The sequence below is a fragment of the Puntigrus tetrazona genome, chromosome 23 (assembly GCF_018831695.1).
Source record: "Puntigrus tetrazona isolate hp1 chromosome 23, ASM1883169v1, whole genome shotgun sequence".
NCBI classification, from domain to species: Eukaryota; Metazoa; Chordata; class Actinopteri; order Cypriniformes; family Cyprinidae; genus Puntigrus; species Puntigrus tetrazona.
The window spans coordinates 9142820-9170271 of record NC_056721.1 but is presented as its reverse complement, the minus strand read 5'-3'; the positions used below and the strand labels follow the sequence as shown (position 1 = coordinate 9170271).

The 27452-nt window shown below is 36.8% G+C and overlaps 3 protein-coding genes across 4 annotated transcripts in view; all 3 read right to left on the bottom strand.

The window, feature by feature from the left end:
* The window catches only part of dvl1a (dishevelled segment polarity protein 1a), a 30382-nt gene extending 16604 nt beyond the window's left edge, over positions 1–13778 (bottom strand). For both annotated transcript variants that reach the window (XM_043224733.1, XM_043224734.1), the window contains exons 1-3: positions 13348–13778; positions 4057–4126; positions 1890–2011 (exon numbers count right to left, since the gene is read on the bottom strand). In XM_043224733.1, coding sequence (XP_043080668.1) covers positions 1890–2011; positions 4057–4126; positions 13348–13517 — 362 coding nt within the window. In that variant the 5' untranslated portion in view covers positions 13518–13778. The remainder of the gene's footprint in view (positions 1–1889; positions 2012–4056; positions 4127–13347) is intronic.
* Positions 13779–15259: 1481 nt separating this feature from the next.
* Positions 15260–22349, bottom strand: mxra8b (matrix-remodelling associated 8b). Its single transcript, XM_043225439.1, has 10 exons — positions 22183–22349; positions 20728–20754; positions 20320–20622; positions 20116–20217; positions 19107–19598; positions 16896–17054; positions 16757–16793; positions 16574–16644; positions 16207–16284; positions 15260–16108 (listed from the first exon to the last, which is right to left on the bottom strand). The coding sequence occupies exons 1-10, from the start codon at positions 22199–22201 to the stop codon at positions 16083–16085; spliced, it is 1314 nt and encodes a 437-aa protein (XP_043081374.1). The 5' UTR covers positions 22202–22349; the 3' UTR covers positions 15260–16082.
* A 600-nt stretch (positions 22350–22949) lies between these two features.
* On the bottom strand, positions 22950–25252 carry aurkaip1 (aurora kinase A interacting protein 1). The gene is made up of 4 exons (XM_043224073.1): positions 25122–25252; positions 24419–24514; positions 23864–24330; positions 22950–23212 (listed from the first exon to the last, which is right to left on the bottom strand). The coding sequence occupies exons 2-4, from the start codon at positions 24468–24470 to the stop codon at positions 23096–23098; spliced, it is 636 nt and encodes a 211-aa protein (XP_043080008.1). The 5' UTR covers positions 24471–24514; positions 25122–25252; the 3' UTR covers positions 22950–23095.
* Positions 25253–27452: the final 2200 nt, after the last annotated feature.

Genomic DNA, 27452 nt, shown 5'->3' with positions numbered 1-27452 from the left:
AGGGGCAGCAGGCAGACGGGCAGTTCAGTCCTGGGGGAGATCGAGGCAGCTGTGTCACCCCGCAGAGCCCGCGGGGCAACAGAGACGGGTGCTTTTAATGTCCACTAATCCGGATTAGCTGCTCAAGGGACAGTGGAAAACACACTCTTCTCACCCTACCAAATGTATTCAACAGGACAGATAAATAATGCACAGCACAAAGAGAGCAGGCAGAGGATAACATTTGGTTACTTACTAATGCTTACAGTGAAGCTTTTGTAATGGAAATGAGGGAGATTTCTTGTGGGAGAAACATTCGTATTAATTTCAAGCAAAATTGGCTGGTAGTCTGTTGGAGAGACACTGGGGAAAAGGACTGAGGGTAGAATGAATGCACTCCGTGCTTCTCCTTCACGTGTTCTGGCACTAGGTGGCACTAGACACTTTCGAAAACAAGTGGGGAGAATTCTTTGGTGAGGTGAGAAGGTTACAACATAAAAAAAAAAAGTCTGAAAGTCAAACGTTAGAGAAATCGCAGAACTTTCAGTGAACAGGTGCAACATATGCATAAAGAAAGGCTGTTGTAAAATTTCCCTGAAGCTTGTTGATCTAAATTTAGCCTTCAACATCTTCAATATGAACAAAGAGAATATTTAATCTGTGTGTTTGCGGTAGAGGCACAACATAACCAGATATGCAGTGGCGCATAATTCTCAAAGCCTTCTTTACAGCCAAAGCAATGTGAAAGTTTTTCTTAGCCTTTTGTTTTTGTAGTAAAGCTGCAGTTCGTTGGTTTACTTTCACGGATGTAATGAAATCATTTGAACAAATTGGAAAGATTCGCTCATGAATCTGGCATGACGGTCACTAAAATAAATATTGATGTTACGAAACCTATAAATGGTATTTGCCCAAGAACCAAGAATATGAATTATTGTGTGGGCAGCTGCTGTATGAGCGGAGGAAGGCAAAGCTACATGACTGTTAAAGACCTAGCCACATGAATGCTGGCAAATCAAACAAACACATTGAACTTTGTAAGGCAAACATGTGTTCTATTACAATGAAGCTCAAGAGACGGGCGCTGGAATTGGACTGTGATTCACACATGTGGCTCCCGGAAGGACAAGAATGATATTTTCCCTCCAGCTGGATAACAGACATCTGCTACTGCTGTGACTGTGGTCAGGAACTCAGAACAAATCAAATCAAATCAGCGGTTTTGTAATGCTTGTCAAAAGTGTGTGCGTATGCATTTTCTGTGAATTCATGCAGGTCATTTGCAGATGTTGTATTTTTCTAGTTATTCAAAAACCCAATGCATATGCATATATAATACATACATGCAACCGTACGATAAATTAACTTCTTCTATGTCGAATGCTTCAGATTTTTGCTTTGTTTGTAGGCCTTTAAGGTGCAATAAAAAAAAATATTAAAGAGCTAAAAACACAGTGATATTCATAACATTAAAATTGACTTCAAAAAGTTCTAAAGTACTGTTAAAAGTTTTAGCCACTTGTGTAAAAATGCTATAAAAGGATGCAGTCAAAAATAATGTCATAAATACATTTGGTGTGACTATCCTTTGCATTAACGCAGCTTTGCAGGTTGATCTCTTGAAGCATCTTGGAGATGTTGCTTGAAGACGTTGTTATTAATCACCCCACAATGACCACACTTTGAACCAACTTTTAAGATGTGTGCATATTCGAAGGGTTATATAAAATACATGAAAACAACATGAAGATCTTGACCCTTTGACTTAAATTTATACATTTACATTATCTTTATTTTTCATGCATCTAGTTATAAAGGGATAAGTATACTTCGCTGACTTTACTGGTTTGCAACGGGCCTAAAAAGTGAGTAATAAATGTCAGACAAATTATTTTCGTGGCATTACTCACTGGAAAGAGGGGGGTCTGGAATCTCCAATCCCTCCAGTTCGCTCCAAGGGTGGCGGCAGCTCTTTGTGGCTCTCTGTGCACTGAGATCCCCCGTCCGAGTGTGTGCCCTCAGCCAACACCAGCTACAGCCAAGCACGCACACACACACACACACACACACAAAATTACCCACAAAGGCTTCAGGAAGAAACTCTCTAGACTAACTACTAGCCTTGCATAAATAAGTAGACCAGCAGAAGGAAGAGAAGAGAGTTCATTTGTTTGAGTAGACAGGACTGTGAAACACGGACCCTTTAATGCAAGTCAACGCACTTGGCAGGCTTCTCGATAAAGGCCCTGGGCAGCTATTTCAACATATTTCAAATCAGCAATAAAATATGACCACAATGACGTGTCACAATTAGTGATGCATACTCTGCTCAAATCGCAGACAAAAAAAATAGGGCTGCAATAGAATACCAAATATTTTTATGGACGTTCCACCTCATTCTATCAGAGACAAAAAGGGGCCTTATGATGTGGTAAAGTGCTTTCATGATCCAAATAATAGGCAGTAGATGCGGATACCTGACGATAAAACCCTATAAACACTGCTGTTCATATTCTCTGCACAAACCAATGTTAAAACCTTGAAGTAGAGCAGAAAACCAATGCATGTTAAAGCAGCGATCATGTTATGGTATACTGAAGGTCTCCGTGTTTGGACAGCAGGCAGTGAAGCACATATTTTAGTGCAGCACAGCTCAATGTCATGTATCTCAGCATGTCTGTGCAGCTCTCTGCAGCTGGAGGCTCGCTGGAGTCCACTAACCTATATTTTGCACCTCACATTGACTCTACACAACACCATGGGTATAACACCTGCTTGTAGGAGAGTAGATGTGTATTTTACAGGCAATTATCAGATTATTACGCTTTACTTTTGCTGCCACTATCATGTGTAAATATTTAAACAGTCCGGCATTTGTATGAAGGTTGTCGTCCATTTCCATTTTTATAATGTGACATGAATCAGGACATATTCCAGGACAAAAAAATCAGAGCAGAATGGATTTTATCCACTGGCAAGTAATTAGATCTTGAAAAGTAGTTTATACTGAAATTATTAAATAATTACAAGGCTTTGGTATCATCACACAAAACGGTACGTTTCAGAGGGAGAGCAAGTATAACATTTTACTCAAGGATTATAAGTATAAACATCATCTGTATAAACAACATCTGTTTACAATAAAACCAGGAGTGTGTATTAACTGGTTTAAGACGGTCTCCCAGCCTAACCATGGTGGTATTTATCTATTTACCTGGTTGGCCTGAATGTTTTTGATTCAATAAAAAGAGCTGGTTCACTGAGGAATCGGACTACACTGGTCACACTGTATTGGTTTATTCACTAAAATGAAATAGTTCATAAGAGCAGCTTGTTCTAGAATCAGACTACATGCTGTATTTGTTTAATTCACCAAAATAAACCAGTTTATAAGACATTCATTAAATAATTAAACAACTTGGTTTATTCACTATAACTACTTCACAACATTCATTCAGGAATCAGAATACCATGATTGTATTTTATTGGTTTATTCACAAAAAATCAAAAGTCCAATAGAGTCACTTGTCTAAAATGAAATGAAATCAGTTCATAAAATATGTTTGCTCAATAATCGGTTTAACACTAGTTGTGCTTCATTGGTTTATTCAATAAAAGGAACTAGTTTTTATTCAGACTACACTGGTAGCGCTGCATTTGTTTGTTTTATTAAAAGGGATGGTTCATAATTTTCATTTGTTCAGGAATCAACCTACACTGGTCGCATTCTATTTGCTTGATTCACTAAAAAGAACTGGTTCGTAAGAATCATTCATTTAGGAATTTATTCTCTGCCCGCATCCCACTGGGCATACTATCCAATGCTATCTGCCCTAAATAGTATTGAAAATGACTAATATCACTTTTTTTTTTTTTTACGATGGACAGTATGCACATTGGGACGCAGGCTCTGTGCTTGTTCCTCTAAATCTAGCCAACAGATTGGCCTGAGAGACCATCAAATACGCGTAGGCTGTTTTAAGCTTGGTTTTTTTTTCAACAGGGTTGATAGTCTGATATTTCATAATGTCACAATCTGTCCAATACAGAGAGGAGGGCACCATCCGTCTCACTTACCCAGGACACCACTCTGCCATTGAAGCAGGGCAGCTTGGCGTTATCATCAGAGATTTCTTCTTTGACGACTCTGCGGGAAAGAACACAAACTGTTAGGGACTCTGTGAGACCAGCACCCAGGATTGCACACCAGTGTTCCCGTCTATTTGCAAAAGCTGAGGCATACTGAAAGCATGTCACGCTCAAACAGCGGAATTTTCCACTTAGCTCTCAACTGCTGGCTGCTCATGGTGAGAATGCTGAACGCCCCTGTTGACCGACTACTCTGTTGAAAACTACTCCGTTTTACAACGGGCCTCATTAGTACCTTATGCACATTCCAGATTACCTACTAAAACTGCTGTTGCTGCACTGATACAGTGGCTTAGTATAAATGTAGATCTAATGCTTCTCTAAGTGTGAGAGCGTTTATGAGTATTGAGGGTCTGTACGTATATATACGTTCCAAGTGTGGGTACATTTATATGTGTGAAAGGTGCAGCAAGGGTGTCAGGGCACAGGAGGTTATTAATAGAGTGAGTTAGTGTGTTAGCAGTGTCCATCCCAGGCTGTAAATTCCCTACATAAATACCACACAGTTACCCTTTAACCCTCCCAGTCGAGGTTCAGCAGTCACACACCTGCTGGTCTCCTGTCACTGTGCACAGGCCTAGTCCATACACACACACACACACACACACACACACAAACCACATGAGACTGGCAAAATCCCTTAAGGCTCCATTCGTGGCCTGACAAAACAGGATTACTGGGGATTCACAATATGTATGTGACCGTACTGTTAAAGTCATAAGATCATTCAGATTTCAAGTGAAAAAAAAAATCTAGTTAATCTAGTTCAATCTTTGTTTGGCTTCAGAATACAATTTAAAGGAATAGTTCACATAAAAATGAAAATCAAACCATAATCTACTCACCCTCAAGCCATCTTAGGTGTATATGACTTTCTTTTTTCAGACAGATACAGTCAGAGTCTTCCAGGCTTGGTAATACTGGTGAATGGTGGCCATAATTTTGAAGCTACATTATACATCAAGTCAGAGGTCAGCCAAGAAGCAGGAACTCGACTATCTCATGAACGTGCATATGGCCGCTGCCGGCAGGCAGTTATCAGTGTTTTCAGCTATCATCTTAAAAATAGAAATATTTTTGTTACAAAAACCCATTGATCTGCTTCAGAGTACATGTGATAACCCGTGATGGCGTTTACATTTGTTTCACGATGCAGTACTTGCGGGCATATTCGATTTATGGAGCTTAAAAATCATAGCCACTATCCACCAGCACTACGAAGCTTGGAAGGACCAAGAAAAATATTTTAAAAACTCTGACTGTGTTCGTCTGAAAGAAGAAAATCATATACACCTAGGATGACTTGGGGGTGAATAGATTATGAAGTAATTTTATTTTTGGGTGAACTATTCCTTTCATCTAAATATCTTAAACAACGCTTTAACAGGTTTGGAACAACATAGGGGTTAGTGATTAATTACAAAATTTTCATTTTTTAGGATGCAGTATTACTTTAAGTGTCATCGCAAATCAGGCTAGTGTGTTTCTGGTTTACTAGTTCAAAAAACTCTTTCCAGGATTCAGACCAAATTATTTGAATATTGTATTTATTTGATACACTAAAAAGAAACACTTAATAAGAGTCACTTGTTTGTGAATCTGTCTACACTGGCCACGCTGAATGTTGTTGATTCACTAAAAAAGAGCCAGATCATGGAGTAATTTGTTCATGAATCAGACAATGGTCATCCTGCATTTGTTTGATTCGCTAAAAAGAACTGGTTCAGTAGATGAATTTGTTCATGAGTCAGGTTATACTGGTTGATCTGTATTTGATCTGATTCACTCAAATAAACTGGTTCCTGAGAGTAATTGTTGCAAAGCTTACTATATCAGCTCGTAAGGAGACATTAGTTTATTAATTATACCACTGTGTTGTTTTTGATTGATTCACCATCAATCGAACAACACTGGTCGAACTGTGCATGAACTTACTCATAATAATCATTTGCTCGGAAATCATACTGAAAACCATTTGACTGTGGTATTTTTTTCCCTCTGTTGCCAACCTAGTTTTCAAAAATATCCCAAAGCTTAGCACGTACAATCAAAAGTGACAGATCAACAAGAATTCAAACATCTGTCAAATTCTTTAAATACCAAACATCAAATATGTCAGCAATTGTCTCACAGGAGAAATAGCTGAGAAAGGTTACAAAGTTCACATCTAGTACATGACTGTGCAACTGATGCTATAGATTATTAAAGAAACAATGTCTTCAAGTAGTGTAACCACAGATCCTACTTTAATCATAAATCAAACACAGCTACTCTAAAAACCCATTAGAAGTTCCTGAGGGAACACATGGCTAATTAGCCCTCCGGGTTTGCCTACAAACTGATGTGACAGCTGAACAGCTCTCTGCAGCATCCTCCTCTCTGCTTTTTATCACTACTTCCTCCATGAACTCACTTTTTACCCATTTTAAACCTCTGTTAACTTCTTGTGTTACTGTCTTTTTAAGATGAACTGCCTGTAATGCAAATTTCCTCCAAATCCCCACTGGATTAAAGCATCTGCTAAATAAATAAATAAAAAATGGATGTAATATCGCTTATCATATTTTGACCATGACAAGTGTCAATATTGCACAGTGCTAAAATGCGTTGAGTGAACATTGTGACTTGAGAAATTCCAGCAACTTTTTTGTAATTATAACGTCTTCCTCTCCACTCCTCCAGAACTTCCAGGTCACTTCACCCACACAGCTGTGAGACCGAGGAGCTGAGCTGAGCGGGACTGAAGGATGATGATAACATGGTCTTGTTGGAAGAGTAACAAAACAAGGAGAGCTGCTGCAGTCTGTTCGAGTGCCCTGAGTCCAGCACAGGAAACTGGGGTGTAACTCTAGTCATGGGTAGGAAGTGTTTGTGTCCTCTCAAGAGGTCTTTACAATATTCAGCAACATACAGCAAAGAGTGTGGGGGTGGCCATAAGGAAGTGTGGTTTGTCCAAACTCGCGAGGTAACGCCTTTGGTTACACGCTGGACTATAAATCTGTTCTTCTGGGTAATAATATCAGCTTTAAGCTTGTTTTGTCTTAAAACTATCTAACAAGATTTCTTAAAGTAATAGTTCACCAAATGAAAGTCGTTTACTCATTGCAACTTTTGTGTAACACAAAAGATATATATATATATATATATATATTTTTTTTTAAATAATGCTGTTGAAATCAATGTGGTCCAATGTTGTTGAAACATTCTCTAAAACATCTTCTTGCTTTCTGGAGAAGAACACATGAGAGTAAACATTTCTGGGTGAACTATCTGTATATACAAGCAAAATATTTACAATCCGAATGGTTCTAGCCTGTGCTAAACTCCCCAGCACGATGCTAGCATGCTATGGATGCTATGGATATTCGCTGTTAGTTGGTCCGGTGCTGTTTTTGTTAACTACAACTAAAACTATTAGAAATATTTATATTAACTTAAATAAAGCTCCAATAAAATATGATTATTAAAAAAAAAAAAAAAAACGAACTTAAAAATAGAAACGCCGACTTGGCAACTATCTGAAACACATTTAAAGAACAAACTGAAGTACAAAAACTGAAAATAAATATTTTAAAAAGCTTACGTTCAAATAAAAAGAGGCATGCAAAATGCAAACCTAAACATATTATTAAATGCTGCAGAATAAAATAACACTGGTGGCAAACATCTTAAGTCAGATCGTTTAAAAAATAAAAAGCATAAAGTAAATAGTGATGCAAGCATCACTGATGATTTCACATTAGGATCTAAGACATGAAAATCAATATATAACCGTGCACATGGCATTCTTCAGAAATCTATAGGGCTTTTTTGACTAGCAGCCACATGGTTATGATGTGATGTGGGAGCGTTCCATCTGTGAGCTGCGGCACAGCTCAGCATGATCCTATAACAAATAACAGCAGACATGAGGGCCAAACCAGTCCGATGACAATCATTTAGCGAATAAAACCGCGAGATTATTCCGCTAAATGCATTTCATTCCACCTACAAGCTAAGAAGAGAGAAGTACTTCCATATCACTTCCAGCCAAATGCCAACCAACATCCCTCTGCGCAACACGCGACAGCAGCACTTTAAAAATTAAACACAACTGAAATCTTTCTGTGAAGTCAATGGGGGTCTAATAAAAAATACATCAACTTGGCCTGACACTGAAGAATCCATTACAGAGTAACCATTAGTTAAAACACAAGCCCTCTGTACGCAACATGTACTTAAAAGCCAGTGAAATCTATCTGGATCATTATTCCCAGTCTTCATTTATACGCTTCACTGATATCTCGTTAAACACATCAGATTTACTTAGGTTTATGTTATCCAACAATCATACGCAGCAGAAGCAGCGAAATGGAGGTAACTGGCAGGCATCTGCCCTAAGAGAGATGGTGTTTGGGTGTCTGCCGCTGCTGTCTATCCTCAAAGCCAGTTTGCAGGGGTATTAACAGACTGCGGTGGATAATATCAGAAGATATTATCAGAAGCAGCAGAATGATGTTTATTATTACGGAGGACACGCACAGTAGGGATCTATGGCAGTAATAGTGGGATTAGCAATGTTTATGTTGGACACTGTAGGGCTAGTTATGATGTGATAATAAGAGGCGTGTCTCTATGCTATTCCATAGTTCATATGTTCATCTCATCGCTGATCTGTAAACGTACAAATAAGCTAACCCACATTACAGAGGCCCATTTTTGTGCATTTGAGATCTCAAAAGACTTGTGCTGGTTGGACTTCTTCCTGCTTTATGAATGGTTGAGGAATGAACAATGTAAGTGCTGTCTAAAAATAATGTTCGCCACATTTAGCTGCACACAAAATAAATCAACTCCCCCTGGGATGCATTTATGGTTCTGAAATGCGTCCAGATCCAAGTTGTGACTCATAGTTTTGCAGTCAGCATACTGAACCTCAAAGCAGGACTGCTTGGTTATGGCAAAAATCATAATCAGTATTATTCCAATCATGAAATAGTAAGTATACAAAGGATCGCTATAACAAGAACATTTTATATACCAATGAAATTTCTCAAATCTTGATACAATTTCGATGCCACGCAGAAAAATACTAGGCTAACAAAATTTAGTCGAGAGGTAATTAGTCAGCAATAAAATATAAACAACGGAGAAAATGATTTAAAAAAAACAAATAAAAAATAAGGTAAGCATCATTTTAATAATAATAATATTGTTTTATCTTGATTATTTCATAATCATTGGAAGCAAAAATCTAAATCAAAACTAAAATGAAATTAATTGCACAGCCCAACCTCAACCTCAAAAACTAGGTCCAAGTTACTACTTAGCACAACAAAGTAGCCAAGGAGAGCCTACCATAGCAGTCTGGCATTGAAGGTCAGGCTTTGTTTGTTCATGCAATCTACTTCACGGTCACCAGGGCCAACTGTGCACCCAGCGCTAGGTGTGACAGGAAAGCAATGCTGTTAGTAAACTACCCTATGTTAACAGGAAAAGCAAGTTTGTTGGAAGATCGCACTAGATCACCAACATGTGTTGTGGTGCATATGTGAGTTTAAAAGGGCCTGATGAATGGCAGGTTAATAGCCTTGTGGGATTAAAGGGGACTTCAAATTAAATGTTGAGAAATAACCACATTTCCTACTCCAGAGGAGCATTTCTATCCTAGACATATCACTAAACATCTGGGACTGTCTGTGTGTGTTTTCAGATTACATGAGCCAGTCATCTCTGAGTATTAAATAAACCAGAAACTCCTTAGATGTTAACATGGGCAGCAATCAAGTTTATCTATTTATTCAGACGTGACATTACATAGCAGATATTACAGCTGAAAACTGTCACTTTACCATCACTGGGAATTACCATTTAAAAAGCATATTACAGAAACAGTGATAAAAAAAGAGAGAAGCAATATTTTTGGAAACAGATTTTTGTTTCAGATTTTGGTACTTCTCGCTGTTGAAGAATAAAAGCATTGATGATCAACTGAATGTTATTGCGAGGCTGCAGAAAGTGTGAACGCTAATATAGTTATCATTATTGGTCTTGAACAGGAGTGCTGTAGTGAGTTCATTTGATTTTTACAGAAAATAATTTAATGGAAACTCATGCGAAATTGACAATCCCAGTTAGAAGACTGCTTATTATATGTACTATTATGTGGTATTTGCTTATGTAAGGACTAAAACTATGCACGGCTTGTAATTATGCACTGTAATATGTACAGACACTTTTTCTGTTGAAGGAACACTACTTTTAGAAAATAGGCTCATTCTACAACTCCAAAAGTTTATTGTTTTTTAATCCATTTAGCCAATCTGGCGATAGCACTTTTAGCATAGCTTAGCACAGATCATTGAATCTGATTAGACCAGAAGCATCTCGTTTAAAAATGACCAAATAGTTTTGCTCTTCTGAAGTTACATTGTGTCCTAAGCCAGACAGAAAAGTTGTGGTTTTCTAGGCTGATATGATTAGGAAGTATACTCTCATTCTATTTTAATAATCAAAGACGTTTGCTGCCGTAACATGGCCGCTGCAGGTGCAGTGATATCGCGCAGCCCCTGTGGAAAACAGTCCCCGGCCTGCAAGACACGCTCCCTGTGAAAGCAAGAGGGTCTGGCTGTGATATCACTGCGCCTGCTGCAGCCACGTTACGGCAGCAAACTTCCTTCATTATTACTATTAGGAAAAATATTGAAAATCTTCATTCGTCATTTTTAAACAAGATGATTCTGGTCTAATCAGATTCAGTGATCTCTGCTAAGCCATGCTGCACGTGCTATCGCCAGACCCGGAGATCAGCTGAATGGATTAAAAAAAAAAAACGGTAAAAACATAACTCTGGGGGAGTTGGAGAATGAGCCTTTTTTCACAAAAAAGTGGAGTGTTCCTTTATGGAACATAATTTCTTCCAGATCAAACTTATTATTGTGCTATTTTTGCCAATTCAAAACACTAGTGACCTATTATAAAACTGGAATATGAACTATGACTATGAGCACTTCTCAAATTTGACTCGATTTCAAAATGAACGATGTCAAACAATCTCAGAAAAATAGAAAGCTGAAAGGACAGCTGCTCGTTTTATCTGACAGCCTGTTTGCCATTTGGAAATATTAGGCAACTGATCCATTCATGTTGGGTGACACTGACAAATTAGAAAGTGACAGCTCTGTCTGACAGCTGCTGGTTCAGTTATTCAGTTCCCCTCGACTAACATCAGTCTATTGCTGGTCATTTTGAAGTGACAGAAAATAACTAAAAAGCTGCCGTACTAACGATTTTGCTGTCTGAACAAATTAGGACCAGGGAGCTGGAGTTCACTGGAGTTAAAGTTTGATGTAGTTATTTTGTAGTAGTTTGATGTTTTATTTTGATCTGGTCAACACCGGTCAGTGCATATCAACCGTCAGTCTAACATGGAAGTCATTTTTATCCATTTTAATTAACATAATTGAGAGCGCTGTAGTTTTAGAGTCATAAAAGGTGCTGTCATCAAAGAGCAAGCTGACTTTGTCATGTCATGTCATGTACAGATTTTCTATTACGATCCCTCTGAAGACCTGGCCTTAACTTCAAAAGCTTGAGATCGAGGGAAACCAGAGCACAAGTCACTGTCAAATAGAGTTACAACACAAGACACTGTATTAGGAAACAACCATGATATATTTGCACCATGTGGACAACTGAAGCATGCCACTGGAGTTGACAAAATTAGCTCTGTTGCAGTGCATGTGTGGTGCTGTGGCAAGCCATTTAACATTTTGCATTAACACTAACTAGTACTTATTATGTTACTGTGTCACCGGTATCTTTCTCAATTTTACTAATAACTCCTGGCACTTATTTATTTGTAATTTTGTCGTTTAAACTATTCACTTTAAAGTTTCTTAAGATTCAGTAGGCATTCTTTTTGCTACTAGTCACTTACTGTTGAATATCTTAATACTGAGGTAACTTCTATTGCTGCTTTTTGTTATTAAATCTTTTCATATTTGCTGTTCAGACAGTAAAAGAAACCAGTTAGAAATCGTACGGAGTAAAATAAAAAAGAAACAAGTTTCGATTTGTTGCCAGTGACAATCACTATCACTGTTGCATCCCAGGAATATAGGCTCGAACCTCTTGAACGTGTGAGAAGTGAAGTTGTTTTTAGGTTGATGTTATGAATAAAGTCGTCAGAGTAGAGCTAACAACATTTGCATGTATGTTAATATGTGTGCAAACTGTTGGGACAGACTATGCGCTTTACGTACATAATAAAACGTAATATTGTGGCAAAACCATGGAAATTATCTGTTGTCTTTGACCAGTGTTATTGTGAGTTTTGGTTATTTTGCTACTGTAAGACCTGCGAAATAACAGAAATCATTTGACGAAGCGTTATAGCCACGTAATGTGATCTGCCCGGAAGTGTGAACACGCCTTAGAACATTCATCAGCCAATCAGATTCAAGCATTACTAATAAATAAATAATCAATTACTAATTTGAACCAGTACATTATAACAAAAAAAATCCATTAAAAAGAAGCAGGATTTTGCAATCACATCACTGAAAACCAGTAAACTTCTGTAAAGTCCAAGAACCCAGTAAGCGAGTTCAAACGTTCAAGCACTAATAATGCAGAGATTAGTGATTTATGTCCAGATGTCAGCAAGTTATGCTTTTCAGCATGTACTGGGTTTAAAAGCAAGAATGTATTTTAGTTTATTCGGCGGTCAGCGGCCTAGTGATTTTGAACAGATCCTTGCAGTATTACATATGAAAAATTAAACTAAATAATTGGGCGAGAATCTATTGCACAGAATAGTTTTCCAGCCACGTTTAATTTGACACGCCCCTTCCAGAGGCAAAACTCGGGCAACTCGTTCACTATCTAGAATTCTCGGTTATCCGTGTGCTCCGAACTCGTAATTAGGATAATCTGGTACTTCCGTCTTTCACTTTTAAAGGAAGACGTAAATGTGAAAGCGGCTTGCCACAGTGGTGGAGGGCTCCGAGTCGAGCACACGCACTTTAGAACACGGGTTCAAAGCAGGTGCCAGCAGCAACAATATAACAATGTAACAACGTCACAACGAACAACCAAACGTTCTAAACGCTTTCCAGGTTTGACAGCGTCTGTAAGGCGCGTGCGACCGCCGTAACGCCGAGTCGATCATGGGTGTGATCGTGTTTCTTGATTTCTAAACCACGCTACGATAAGCAAATCATATTTCTCCACACTTACCCGAAATCCTGATCCATAGATTTGAAAAAGAATTTATAACTGTTGACCGGACGGTTGTTGAGGACATTTTTAAAATCCGCCAACGTGACTTTTTCCGGAGAAACCGTCAGTTTCACTAAATAAGGGGTTTCTTCTTCGTCGATATGGTATATAATTTTGGTCTCCGCCATGAGTAGGCTTATATGGGTAGGACAATCATTGACAGAAGAAGGAGCAAGGGTTGCAGCAGCGAGATTTAAATATATTTGTAGGCTATAACTCGTCAAGTGCCATATATGCGCTATAAGGCGACATTGCCGGTTGCCGGTTTCACGTAGGCAAACAAAAATCCTGGTCTTGGACGGAGCGAGCGGTTCCAGACATAATCGGAGCTTGCGCGTCTCTATCACAGCGTCAATGTTTCTCTCTGAACGCCAGTAAAACAGGAAGGGACGGTTCACATCCCTACGAGCTGGAGTTCAGGATATTTTACCATTACAGGTTTCTCGTAGAGGTAGGCTGCCCTCTAGCGGTAGACAAAGACAGAGACCGGTCTGCTGTGGCTCCTGCAAGACAACATCTGTTAAAACTATCAGTCAACCTTGGCACGTTTTTGTTTATTGAAGAAAAGGGCGCGTCGAACAAATACTGACCTATTAAACGTATTATAAAGGGTTTCAAATTCATTTCAAAAGTTAAAATACAAACATGACATATATAACATAAAATTGATTGCTGTCTGTACAGAGAGCTGCTGTCATTGATGTTATAGATTTACATACCATAGATATATAATAAAAAAAAACTGCACTGGAGAAACCAAAAAATAATGTGAGAGATTAATAGGAAAAATACAGAACTCAGAATTCAATAATGAAATGCCTTTACTTGAAAATTGTTTAATCTTTTCATTATACATTACTGACTTACATTACTGAAAAAAAATATTTGTAATCATTCCATTCCATTTGACTTTATGAATATAATAACAAGGAATTATAATAACTAAAATCAAACATTAGATTTGTCTCACAATCCAATGAGGAACAGATCACATCGGCTTAACAACAAAACGAACAATCATTTTTACAGATAACTAACTTTTATTATAATGTTTTATTATTTAATTTTATTGTTATATTGCAAAATTCTACAAATCGGTTCTGTCGATACTGTATTCAAACAGAACTTAAATGGAAATTTAAATGAATAAAAATATTAAATGTTTAACTATTAAAGACATTTAATACATTTCTAGATAGACATATAGATAGATAGCAGGTACAGACATTTTGTGTCGTTATATATTTTCAAACAGCAGGGGGCAGCTCTGTTCTTCTCTATACTTCCTGCATTCTTTAAGTTATTTAAAAATTGTTCAGGAAACACGTACAGGCCTATCAGAAGTACCACAAACTCCATGCCCTGATCAGAGTTCATTTAACTCGGTGCTCACATTCTACATTTTACACCGTGCCTTACTGCACACAGCAATTAAAATGAGCTTCTTTATGGATTAAATTTACATCATTCTGAAGGATTTCACTGGCTCATGAATTTAGCCGATCAAAACTACTTTCAGCAAAGAACATTCTCTTTATTTGCTCAGTTTGTACTTAAATTACCAGTTTGTCTCCAGAAATGCGCGGCTCAACATTTACAGTTGGATGAACCTGAGTTTAATGAACTTCCTAAAGCAGTTAAATGATTTATTGCTCTGCAGTTTCAGATTACAGCAAACATTTGAACCAGTGGCGTAAAATAACAGATTTCGAGATTATTCCTCATTCCTGTGGGACATATGATATCAATTAAAACGTTGCGATCTGAATCTGGTATCAGTGGAGCTGAACATTTGTTACTGGGCACTTTGTCAAGTAGAGCATGGAGATAGCAGAGAAACAATGCCTTACATATATAAAGAAGGATCTTAATTACACAAAACTTTTCAGAATAAATTTTATTATATTTGTACATTGGTCCTCTATACCAACAAGATCATTTATTACCATTGTAAAGATAAATGTACACTCCAGATCAAATAAAAACTACTGCATAAATGTTTCATAACCTATGTAAATGAATATCACTGACCAAGGAAATTGTTGAAAAACTGATGATAGAAAAGGATAAATGGGATTCGCTCATATTGCAAAAAAAAAACAAAAAAAAACTGCAACTGTACTATCTACATAATGATGTAAAACGGACCAAAGAAGTCCAGGTCAACAAGGCTCAAAATTCATAGAGAAGTAACATATAGATAAACATACATCAGAATAACAAAAAAACCTACACATTTATTTGCCTTTGAGGTTCACTTGTGTACCATCTTTTATTATGTAGACCTGAAGCCACAGCTATTTGTTTGCTTCCTGAGTTTCATAAGAAATTTCCATTCAGATTCAGACTCTTACAGTGGTTTCTACCACACAGAATTTTAGCAATTTAACTTTTTATATTTAGAAATTTGACATAGAAGAGTACCAAATGCTGAACTCAGCAAATTGCTCTAACACATATTGCATATGCTTATAACTTGATCATTCGATAGATTACCATTACGGTACACTGGAATTATGATAAGAAAAATATATCAATTAAATTGACTTACCAATTTCAACAGAATTTGAGTATTATGAGATCATGTAAGCAGTAATTATGCTGTAGAAAGACAGTAACTCCAATGTAAATGTAAAGTCCATGAATGTCTCCTCATTCAGAACGCTCTGGACCAGCCAGGAGCTCACTATGAATCACTTCCATGACATTCTCTCCATTTCTTTAGATAAGAGAGAGGACGACAGAGGAAGAGTGTGTAAATACATCATAATGCATCTGGTTGTCTGGAATAAGAGTCCTTAATTGAGACCACATTACCTCTGTTTAGATCAATAACCTTCGGAGAGGGATAGTTGTTTGCCGCCGCCCTTTCCTTTAATATGTTGTTCTTGTAGTCTAAATAAAAACACATTTCTTTAATATATGCTGATATAAATATGAAATCATACATTATGGTAGTATTTATTATATACATCAGATGAGACCAATTAAAAAAAAAAAACCCTAAAGAGTCTTGTTCTTGTAATTACTGAGAGAAAAACTATTCTTGCAAAACAAATCACACTTCTTTAGACTTTCCAGAGCACTAGTTACATCTAGTTAACATCCACAGTATTTTCTGGTTGGTTTTGAAGTGACCTACTTCAGCTTTAAAAGAAATCATGGAAAATGTGGCTGCGCTTACCCAGTTGCAAGTCCTCCTGATTGTAGGGTTGCAGTTCTGTGGCATCAAGCTCGATGGATGTCCTCCGACCCCTGCCAAGTAAAGCAAAAGTTATGCTTTTCTCTGTATTAGTGAGTGTAAAATGATTATGATGGATTTTGAATAAAATACAGTGAAGATGAATCAGTCCATTTTCATCCTTACCGTTCAGACCATCGAACCTCAAACTCTGACACAGGCCCTGAAACGGATCAAATGTCAAAAGAATGGGATTCAAGCATATAAACCCGAAGGTACTCGTTTTATATTTAAATGATGAGTTCAATCATTCACATGATCCTACTTTTTTTTCTGCAGTGCCTCGTGGTCATAATGATGCCAATGAACATTAACAGAAGCAGCAGGAAGATTGCCAGGATGTAGCCCACTTGGTGCAAGAGGTGAGTTTGATTCTCAGGCAGAATTACATTGAGGACGTGAGGCGCTTCGACCATGTTTGTATCTGCTCCCAAAGAAGAAGAAAAAAAACATAAAAAGAGCAGATGACTGAGAAATCTTAAATATTTGATTTAATAACATTTAACTACTTCACAGTGTGCTAAAAGGCATGAAAGAAAGCAGAAAAGCCCAGATTACTAGTTTGTTTTTCCCATTTCACCCAGGCCTGGCAGGCGAGGGGGGGGGGAGGGACATGGTTTCATGTCTGAATGTCCAAAACAGGCGTAATGAGTTCCAGACCTGATGTCATGGTGCAGCAATGGAGAAAAAAACACAAACCACAAGAACGGGAAGCGATAGTGCAGGGAGAGAGAAATACCACCACTTCACGGTCAGTCTGTCTGGAGACATTTTCCACTTATTTAGTGCCCCACAATAACAGGGAGAATTTAGATTCAATCTGCTAATTTTTTTAGGGATTGCGTGCAAGTAGTGCTTATATGACCAAATAAACCAAACAAACTCACTGAATCCTGCTTCTTGTGTGTAAGACATCATGATTATTTCATGAGTCATAGTCAAGTCTCATCGCAGTAAACAATGAGCATTAAATGAGTCACACGTGCTAATCTAAACTGATCTTATTTGTATAATATTGAAGTATATCACAAATATTATGTGAAATTTAGAAAGCCTGAAAAATCAATCAATAAATAAAATGATTAAAAATAAATATAAATATTTAATTATATTAATATAGCTATAAAATTATATTAATATAAATATTATATTTATATTATAACATAAATATAATAAATATATTTTAAATATTTTAAAAATAAATAAAAATGGCTAGTTTTCTTCCCATTTAAAAATGACAGTCACATTCAGATAATGCACTAAATCTATAGGATAGCTGACTGACACTATCACATCTTTTTTTACTTATTGTGCAGTGGAGCAAAATGTTTACAGACATGTGAATATGTGAATCTAACACGGACCATTCCTGCTTTCCACTTTCATGTTACAGCGGGCCAGATGTTGTACAGATGTGGCTTTTTATGTTAAAAACCAGCCCATTGCCAATACGAGATGGGGAATATTGTGCAATGATGGCAAAATCTGCAAACCCCAGAAGAAAGCAAGATGTTTCTCTGACCTTTTCTGAGGCTGTTATAGTTTATAAAGTGAGCTCAGCCATTGCTAAGCAGGGGAAATATGAAGCACTCTTCCAATAAAACCTCCCCCACCTCCTTCATGACCTATTCGCTACAATTCTGTTAAAAACATTTACTCATACAAAGTCACCTTTACAAGCGACTTGTAACACAGAGATGGCAATGACAAAGCCAAATTGACTGGAGATAATCAATCTGAACAAAGGCAGTTTAAAAAAAAGTAAAAAACAAAGAGAGCAATGGAAACATTACTGCAAAATTCCTACTGCATAATGGAGAAGACAGAGCAGAAAAGTAAACGGAGAGAAAAAGGCAGGAAGTAAATGTAATTCTCAGACAACATTCCTCCCACAAACCCAAATATACATGTAAAAGGAGGAGCTTATTAGAAAAACACTAAAATATATATATGTTTTAAATGTACAAGCTGGGAAAAAAAAAAGATGGAAAAAAAAAAGTCCCATGTCTAGCATGCAACAAAAAAAGAAAAATATGCAGTTTTGTAAATAATGTTTTGACAGATCTAGCCAAATAACTTTTGGTCATAATGAACAAAAAGTAAAAAGCACCATAAAAGTGATTTGTACAACTTCTGGACTATATTCCAAGTCTTCCAAAGCCATACAATAGCTTTGTGTTGGAACCTCCACCCCAAATTTAACTCTCTATTCACTGATAATAACCTAAAAACTACTAAATTACATTTTATAAGCAACAAACAGCCATTAGTACAAGCAAAAGTTGTATGGACCACTGTTCTGGTGGTTTTATCAGATCTTGACATTCCTTTGTCACTTTAAGATCAACAGCTTAATAAAAGCTATTTCAAACACAAATACACCGGAAACAAACTTAGAGCAAATGATGGCAGAATTTCCCCTAAAAAAGGTGCAACAAATAATAAGACTTCAATCACATCGAAAATATTCTCTTACTTGGGTCATCAGCAGGTGGGACAGGATAAGAAAAATGAGTTTTTGGTGCATCGGTAGAGGCACGCGCCGGGGGCGAAGTCTGGACAGAAGGGCCGACGATCACCCTAAAGATTCGTCTTTCGTGCAGGCCACAGTAGTGATGGTGAAGGTGGCAGGAATACAGGCCTTTATCAGAGGGCTGAATGTTGTGGACGCTCAGGGAGAAATCCCCCATGGAGAAGGCATGGCTTGAGATGTTCATCTTATTCCGGAGGAAGAGTGGCCCATATTGCCTATTCTCTCCGGAGGCATACATGTCAATGAGGCGGTCTGCTCGGTCACGGGTGACCCCAGGTGCCTGCCAGTCCCAGTGGACCACCTGCTGCTGGTCCTCTCTCCTCTGACTGTCTGTCCATAATTGTCTGCGGTTCACACAGGGAAGAACCACACTCTTCCCCACCAGAACCACAAACACGGATTTATCACCATTCCAGACACGCCTTTCCTTTCGAGCTGCAGAGATCGAAATATTTTCACATAATGTGTTTAAAATATATATAGTATTAAGTTAAACATATTATTAAAAAATTACATTTGAAAATCTGAATTGTGCATGGTCGACTTGGTTGGGTTATAAGCATAGAAAAGACACACTTCATCTTAATGCTTGGAAATATAGAAGTTTGTTAACAAGTAAACAAGTGAAATCAAGTGACACTGTTACACAAATTATATTGCAAGATAAAATATTCAGAATTGTGCGAAAAATAGTAATTTTGCTAAATTTAAAGACAAATCACATGATAAAAAAGTCAACATTGTGTGACATAAGGGCATGTTGTGGGAAAAAGCACTATTGCAAAAATGAATTAATTTAATAAAGTTCAGACCGAAAAATAAACATTCTGAAAAGCTTAAAATAAAGTCACAGTTGCACGATGCACTTTTTTATTCTGAAATACAAAAAGGCTTCTTCTCTTCCGTATTTCAGTTTATAAACAGACAGTAGATGTGAAGTAGACTCCCTTACGTGATTTAGTGACGTTGAGCTGGATTTGAATGGACCGGTCGACCTTGCAGTAGTGGTGATGTAGGTTGCAGGTATAGATACCTTTATCATTCATGTCCACATCTGCACAAACAAAACAGCCACAGAAGAACGGCAAGTATTAAATACCATCGAAAAAAATAATCAAAATAGTAACATGGACATGGTCTAAAAGGATGAACCTACTATTAATAACTAGAGAGAAATTTCCGTCGCTGAAGGCGTCTTTTGAAATAGTAATTCGGCCCCTGTTGTAGTCGTTGTACAAACGCTCTCTTCCCCCTGAGAACATATCTAAAATGCGCTCCACAGTGTAATCGGGTTGGTTCCGGATCAGGTCCCAGTGAACGACACGCTGACGGTCCCGCAGGCGATCCTGTCTCCAAACCATCTGCTGGTTGTGACACGGCAGTAGAACATCAGACCCAGCCGGAACCGTAATGTTCCTTGCCTCCACAACCACACTCGCCATGCTGTTTTGTGCCCAGGCTAAAAGACACGTACATACATTACATTATACATTAATCTGGGTTTAGGCAGTATGAAAAAAAATTGGGGAACTGCGACCGAACAACTGTTTTTTAGCTCACTCACCACATGGTAAGATCAAGGCAGTCCAGACTGAAACGAGAACAAGAACACATTTATTGACATCATCTGAATATGTAAATTTGGCAACTGCCCTGTAGATGTTTCAAACACAACAAATCACTGTTTGCATCAGTCAGTGTTCGTATTTTAAATGCGGACACGTGCAAACATAGTTCGGAAATGCATAAGATGTATTATTAAACGCTGCATTTGCTGCTATGCCAACACAAAGAGAAACAGCACAGAGGATCTATTCATTCCCTCTCAGCAGTCAAGACCTGTAATCCAGAAGATAAATACTTTCTGAAGGCCTCTCCACAGCCGTCACTAAAACTACGGTAAATGTAATAAGAAAAAACAATCTCTCCATGGTCAAGAAATAGAAGCGGTCAAGGTCACAGTACATGGACAGTCAACTACCATCATCCTACACCAGCGTGCAATCATGCGAGGAATGCAAAGAGCCAATTTGTGATTTGCTTGTTCTTTTTTGTCTATACAAAATTTGATCAGCATTAAACATTGACGCGCTTTGCCCCTTTTAACTAAAATAATAAAATGTATATACTAAAGAAAGAAAGAAAGAATGCAATGCGAGACAAGCAAAAACTGCCTCTGTAATTCAATTCAATACATTGAGGTCAAGAAACAAAGCAGGTCAATGACAGTATTTGTTGTAATGCAAAAGAAAGAAAGAAACACGCAGATGCTTAAAATCCTATTTGATATGAATGAAATAGAGAGTATGTTAAGTAGGATGGTGTTTATAAGAGACTAAACACGGAGCTGGAAAGCAAAGTATGGCCACAAAGAAAAAAAAACCAAACCCTGTAATTGTCTTTACTCGCATTACAGTGTTTAAACAAGAGGACTATTAAATACTGACGTGTCTTTCCACACAAATGACTACAATTAAAAAAAAAAACACACTAAATGCAAGGAGAGCAAAAAGAACTTTTCGTTTAAGCAGCAGCACATGTGGAGGAAAACGGCATCATTGTTTACTATTGCTGAGGATGCAGAAGGACGACGGTGATTCACTCACTCGGTCATAACTAATAAAGAGTTAAGCCATGATTTAGTGAAGCACAAGAACACACACTCTTTAAATCAGACCAAGCTGTACAATTTAAAGAGACAGGGAGAGGGGGAGACACAGGCTTACAGGAATAGAAAAACAATGCAGCTGGAATGACGTTTAATCTAAACAATTATTTTAAGTAGCGAAATCAGAATGATTTATATACATGTATATGTACATAGTACACATATATATATATATATACATACACACACAGAGAACTGACTTATAGAACAGAAAACAAAGCGCGAGGGAGAGTTGGCAGGACCCCAGCAGTACACTTACTAAAGACAAATGTTTACGCACAATTCCACATTCACAGTGAAGGATGCAGCACACAAGACTTTTAGAGTGTTATAAAAAAAAAAAATACTTACTGTACGGCACAAGAAACATGTCCGAAAAGTGTTGAAGATATTTGTTAATTCTGGGGAGCGATGAAAATGATTTTTCAAAGGACTGTTTCCTCACCTCATGAGTTTCGTCGACCAGCGACAGAAAACAAAATCTTTGCCGTCTGCTAGTCTGGACCACTGACACGCTCCTCCTCCTCCAGAATATTTAACATGAAATACTAAACTCTCTCGTTAACTCCAAAAATGTCATAAATTGTTCCAGGTTTCAACAACACCACATATCCACATAACAAAAATGTATACGGGTATCTAACAAAAAAATTATATTTTATATTGTTATAAGTAACAAATATTAAATGTACTATTTTTGTACTAGTTTATACTACATATAAATGCTATTTTAAACAATGATTTATACATTTATAATATATTCAATGACCATCTAAAAAGGTATATCAAAGCGTGTGCATACAATAATAATATAATTCCTAAAATGTATTAAATGAAAAACATCCGACAGTTAACAGGTTATTCAATAAAAATTATATGTATATGTATGTATATGTATATACATATACATATATTTGTTTGTTTTTTAGCTGTTGGTTTGGAATGAGTCTGTCCTAATCCAAAAATGATAACTACAGTAGACATGGAGATGATTTGCTTCACCCTAGTGGTGAATAGAGAAAACGGTTTCTGAAAAAAAGAAAAAGAAAAAAAGTTTGTTTGTGCTATTCATAAAAAGTGATAAGGGTTCTTAAAACAGTGCACATCACTAAAAGGTGTGAGATGAAGCGTTTTTATTACAGTAATAAGTACATATGTAGTACATATGGATTTCAAGTCACTGTTTTGCTCCAGATGCTGTCACAGAAGAGTGAATAGTATTATGAAAAAAAGAGAAGTCAAAAATATTTAAATAGCACAGATGTTAATCTTTTTTATTCTGACTCATTCTGACATAGATTTGGGGTGCTGTCCATCCATCTGGGGCTCTCTTCAGTCCAGCTTGTTTAACAATTCGGGCAAGATCCCTCTCAAATTTAACCTGAAAATGTAAGAAATGAACTGAATGACACACAATACATCAGTATGGTCTCTAAATGTAAATGTCTTATATTTGAAAAACAACAGATCCCTGTTTCTTTTTTTATAGACTTCACCCAAAAAAACAAAACAAAAAACACATAGCTTATGACATAAAGACTTGGTCTGCACTCAATCAATGACAAAAGTCTTCTTTTTTTTTTAAAGAATTAGCTGGATTAAAAAGTGAGAAAGTTAGGTAATGATAAAAAAAAAAAAAAAAAAAAAATTTGCTTAAAAAATCTTAATTCAAACAGAATACGTTTTCTTATGACAGATGACAGATACTTTCTCTTGTTTTAAACTCACTTAATTTTGTTAGATTTCTCCTTCCTATTTATAAATTGGCATCTCTGTAAATGTGCCTTGATTTAAGCATATTTTGATATTTGCACTGGATAACTAAAATACTGAGAATGTTTTTTGCAGTTTATCCAAAATTTAATGTCAGGAATTTAAGACCTTCAGCTCTGATTTATGACCTTTTTAGACCTTAGTTTGTTGAAGGCTGAATTTAGACTTAAGACACCACAGAAACCTAGGATATAGAAAAAGTTATATTCTCACATTAAAAAAAAAACATTATTTACCCTTGCTGTCTATCATAACTGACCTGTTTTCTTTTGCTTCTGTTATCTTTCACTCTCTTCCTCAGGAACTTGGTCCGTTTTAGCAGCTTCTTATATTTGTGCCTGTTCATCTTCCTTCGTCGGATCTTTAGCACATTCTTGCAGTTCAGCGGTGTCGGGCTTTCCCCATCCTCCAGTAACGGTACCACAAATGGAGGAAGCACCGTAGACTTTTCCACGGCCTCACCTTCATCCAGCGGCGCTGAAGCCTCCAGCAACGGGGGGAAAGAGTAGCGCAGAGAAAGCCAGCTCTCCAAGGGTGAAACTGATAGTTTACGGGGCACAAGAACTTCTTCTAACTCTGGTTCAAGGGGTGTCCATAGTTTGGGTGGAAGTTTGTTGTCCGCAGCTGAAGTAAAGCATCTGTTTGAATATTTAGGAGCTGTGCAATGAGCAGAACGACAGTGTTGCACGGCACTGCATAATGCCTGGCTCTGGTTCTGCAGTGAACCTGGTAAACAAAAGAAAATAGCATGGGACATTGCACGACTATCTAGAAGAATGTAATGTGTTATTGGCACAAAATTGAGTAAGCTTACCAGACACTTTGGAAAGCAGGTTCAGCCGTGAAACCACCCTTGGAAGAAACATGGTTTACAGTCCTATGGCCGTTGCACCTTCAAGAGCATCATTGACTGAAAATATACAAATATGCGCGTCTTTAAGTAAAAGCTGGATTCTTTACAATATATGAAGGTTATGTTAAAGCGGTCTGATGAATCATTTCCAAAGCAATGCATTTATCTTTTGCTTTTTTTCACCTAAATACATAAAATGCATTAAAAATCTTTTTTTTTCAATAATTTTTAACGAAGTTACTATTATGCCTCAGTTATGGTTCACATCACGACCAACATCAAGAATCAAGAACATCAAAAAAGTGGTTTTGGGGAGAAGGGGTTTACCAAGTCCGCATATAAACCCAACGAAAATATCCAAAAGAAAGGGGTGAAAGCATGATACATTTAAGACTATAACGTTAGCCTTAGCAACAACAACACTGCCAAAAAAAATAAGTTAAACATTAATGTATCAAACCTGATATACTGACAGAAGTGTCACGGATTGAACACGCTGTACGTTACTATGCAGCTCATACCAAGCAGTCATTTATTTAAATCAGTAACAACTGTCTAGTTAACAACCGTTAGTATTGCCTGATACGTATACAGACATTAATACATATGTAAACAAGAAGGCAACCCTTATGCTCTTTTTAGAAATACCAATCAGATTACATACCTTGCGAGTGGAAAAATTTTCAATGTGACTCGGTCTACTTCCGGTCCATTGAATATGGAGGTTCCCCTAAAAACGGATGTACCCTTCAAAGGTTCCGAGGCAGATATGTCAGGTACAAATAAATATTGAATCCGATGTTTGCCTGTGTCAAATCAGACTGAACGTATCAGTCCTTTTGTTTTGGGAAGTGTAAATAACACCAAATCAAAATATGGTCTAATATGAACAGAAAAAGATCAGTCGGTGTAAATAAAAATGACTCAAATATCCAGTTATTCCAAAAACAGTTGGAAAAATCTAATCTTTTCGTAAACAATCTTGTTGTTTTTTTTAAACAATCTAACATTTTTAAAATAGAACGATTGTCTTTCTCAAGTCTTGGCATGTCACATGCTTCTCCTAAAGGTGTCGTGTTTTCCCAGAATCTAAACTAACCTTATCTTAACCGTGGAACTGAATTTATTCATTCGTTTGTTTATTAATAATTAACGAGGGAACACAAAAATATATTTACAACAAAATGCAACAAATACAGGATTGGGTAATAAAAAAAAATACAATAATATACCAAATACTCTTCAAAATGAAAATAAATAAGTACACCGTAGATAGATTTAATAAAAAATTAGGTGTTTAATCTTGCCATTATACATTACTATCAGTCCTTTCTCCTATTTGATACTGTTCAGTGCTATGACGCAATCTGTATCATTAAAAGTGCTATATAAATAAAAGTGATTGATGTGTCTTGAATAAGTACACTTGGCACTTGTGTCACGATACCCATACAACCCGTGTATTGCTTTAGCTGGCAGCACCATTGCACATCCCCTGCTTATGTAATAAAACTGCTCTGATGCCTGTTGCATACATGTGGTGGATCAAAAAGACTGGACTCTGACTTTGAAGGTTATGGACTGTCTGAACTCAATACCAGAAATCTGCAGGAATTTGGAACAGCGTCAAACACCAGGACATCTCAGCTATTTTATATACGATACTCCCTTGGCGAGTTAAACATTTGAGATTAATATACAGCTAATATTAGACCCACGCTGTCTCATCTGAGATTTTCTGAAGATAGAATTCATATGCGACAGTAGTATCACTTGCCAAGTCATGTTACGTAAGTAAAGTGTTTTGCCAAGACGGTCTGTTATGAAAATTCATGTGGCCAGGATAAGACATGTGACCAGAAACACCCACAGAACTGTCAACACTGTAAAGCAGCATAACTATAATTAAGACTTATTGTTTTTATACGTTTTTTTCTATTTAGGAATTCCCATTTAGTACATTGAATATATTGTAAACAAGAGTGGGTAAAAAATTATACTTAAACAGAGCAGTTACAAAAAACAACGACAACAAAAAAGCAGATGTGGCGGTGGCACATCTGGAATAACTAGTCTTACAGGATATCTATATGAGTCAACCATAAATATTTACTGCAGCTTTAATAAGAAAACAATAGAGAACTTTTGGTGTTTTTCTGTATGGGGTTTATTATTAACCAGTGGATATCTTCAACAAGATGATGATAGTGTTTACGGTTCTTTTTCTTTCTTTCTTTCTTTTTTTTTTTTTTTGGCTATCCAGCATAAACAGCAAACACAGTGCAGTGTCAACAACTCTCAATGACCCACTTATCAGTGCATTATAGTTACTAGGTGTGTGTTGTTAGATTTTTGTGCCTCCCTCCCCTCACACACCCCCTCTTCTCATTGGCTGCTTCGCTCATAGCACCTTGTCTGTCCAATTATGTTTTTTACATGCCTGAGTGCTAGATATGGTATCATACTCACTCCACAATTAACAACAAATACACTGCAGAGGTCTTTACCCCTTTAGCTCGTCTCTTTCAGCAATTTATGCATTAGGGTGCTCTATATGAAAAAAAAAATTGTTTGCATTTTCAATAAATTAATTTACATTAAAGAATTGTAGAGATTAATTAAATTCATTGCTGAAATATAATTTAAATCATACTAAATAAAAATGATTGACTGTATAATATATTATATTTTTATATTTATAAACTGTCAAATGTTACGTGTGATATTGAATATTTATATATACTTAAGCTTTATGTAGGCTACCATATAGATATAAAATCTATTATTTCTAAATCAAAACACAAAAATCAAATAAAAAATGTAAAACTTACAGGGTTCATTGACTACACAAGTTTCATGTTTATGAACACAGGGATTATAGGGAATAGGCTATAGACTATATAGAGGGAAAAAAAAATATTGTATTTTCATTTGAAAGTATTTTTGGATTAAAGAACTATAAAACTAGGGGAAAAAAAACTGTGCTTATGCATTT

Excerpts from the sequence above, each read along its gene's own strand:
- mxra8b (XM_043225439.1), bottom strand. Across the intron at positions 17,055-19,106 it reads CCCACCTGCTGATGACCCAA|ATACAAACATGGTCGAAGCG; the intron begins GTAAGAGAATAT and ends CTTTGGGAGCAG. Across the intron at positions 16,285-16,573 it reads TCAGGAGGACTTGCAACTGG|ACTACAAGAACAACATATTA; the intron begins GTAAGCGCAGCC and ends GTTTTTATTTAG.
- aurkaip1 (XM_043224073.1), bottom strand. The coding sequence starts at position 24,470 with ATGTTTCTTCCAAGGGTGGTTTCACGGCTGAACCTGCTTTCCAAAGTG. Across the intron at positions 24,331-24,418 it reads CCTGCTTTCCAAAGTGTCTG|GTTCACTGCAGAACCAGAGC; the intron begins GTAAGCTTACTC and ends TTTGTTTACCAG. Across the intron at positions 23,213-23,863 it reads ACAGAAGCAAAAGAAAACAG|GTTAAATTTGAGAGGGATCT; the intron begins GTCAGTTATGAT and ends TTACATTTTCAG.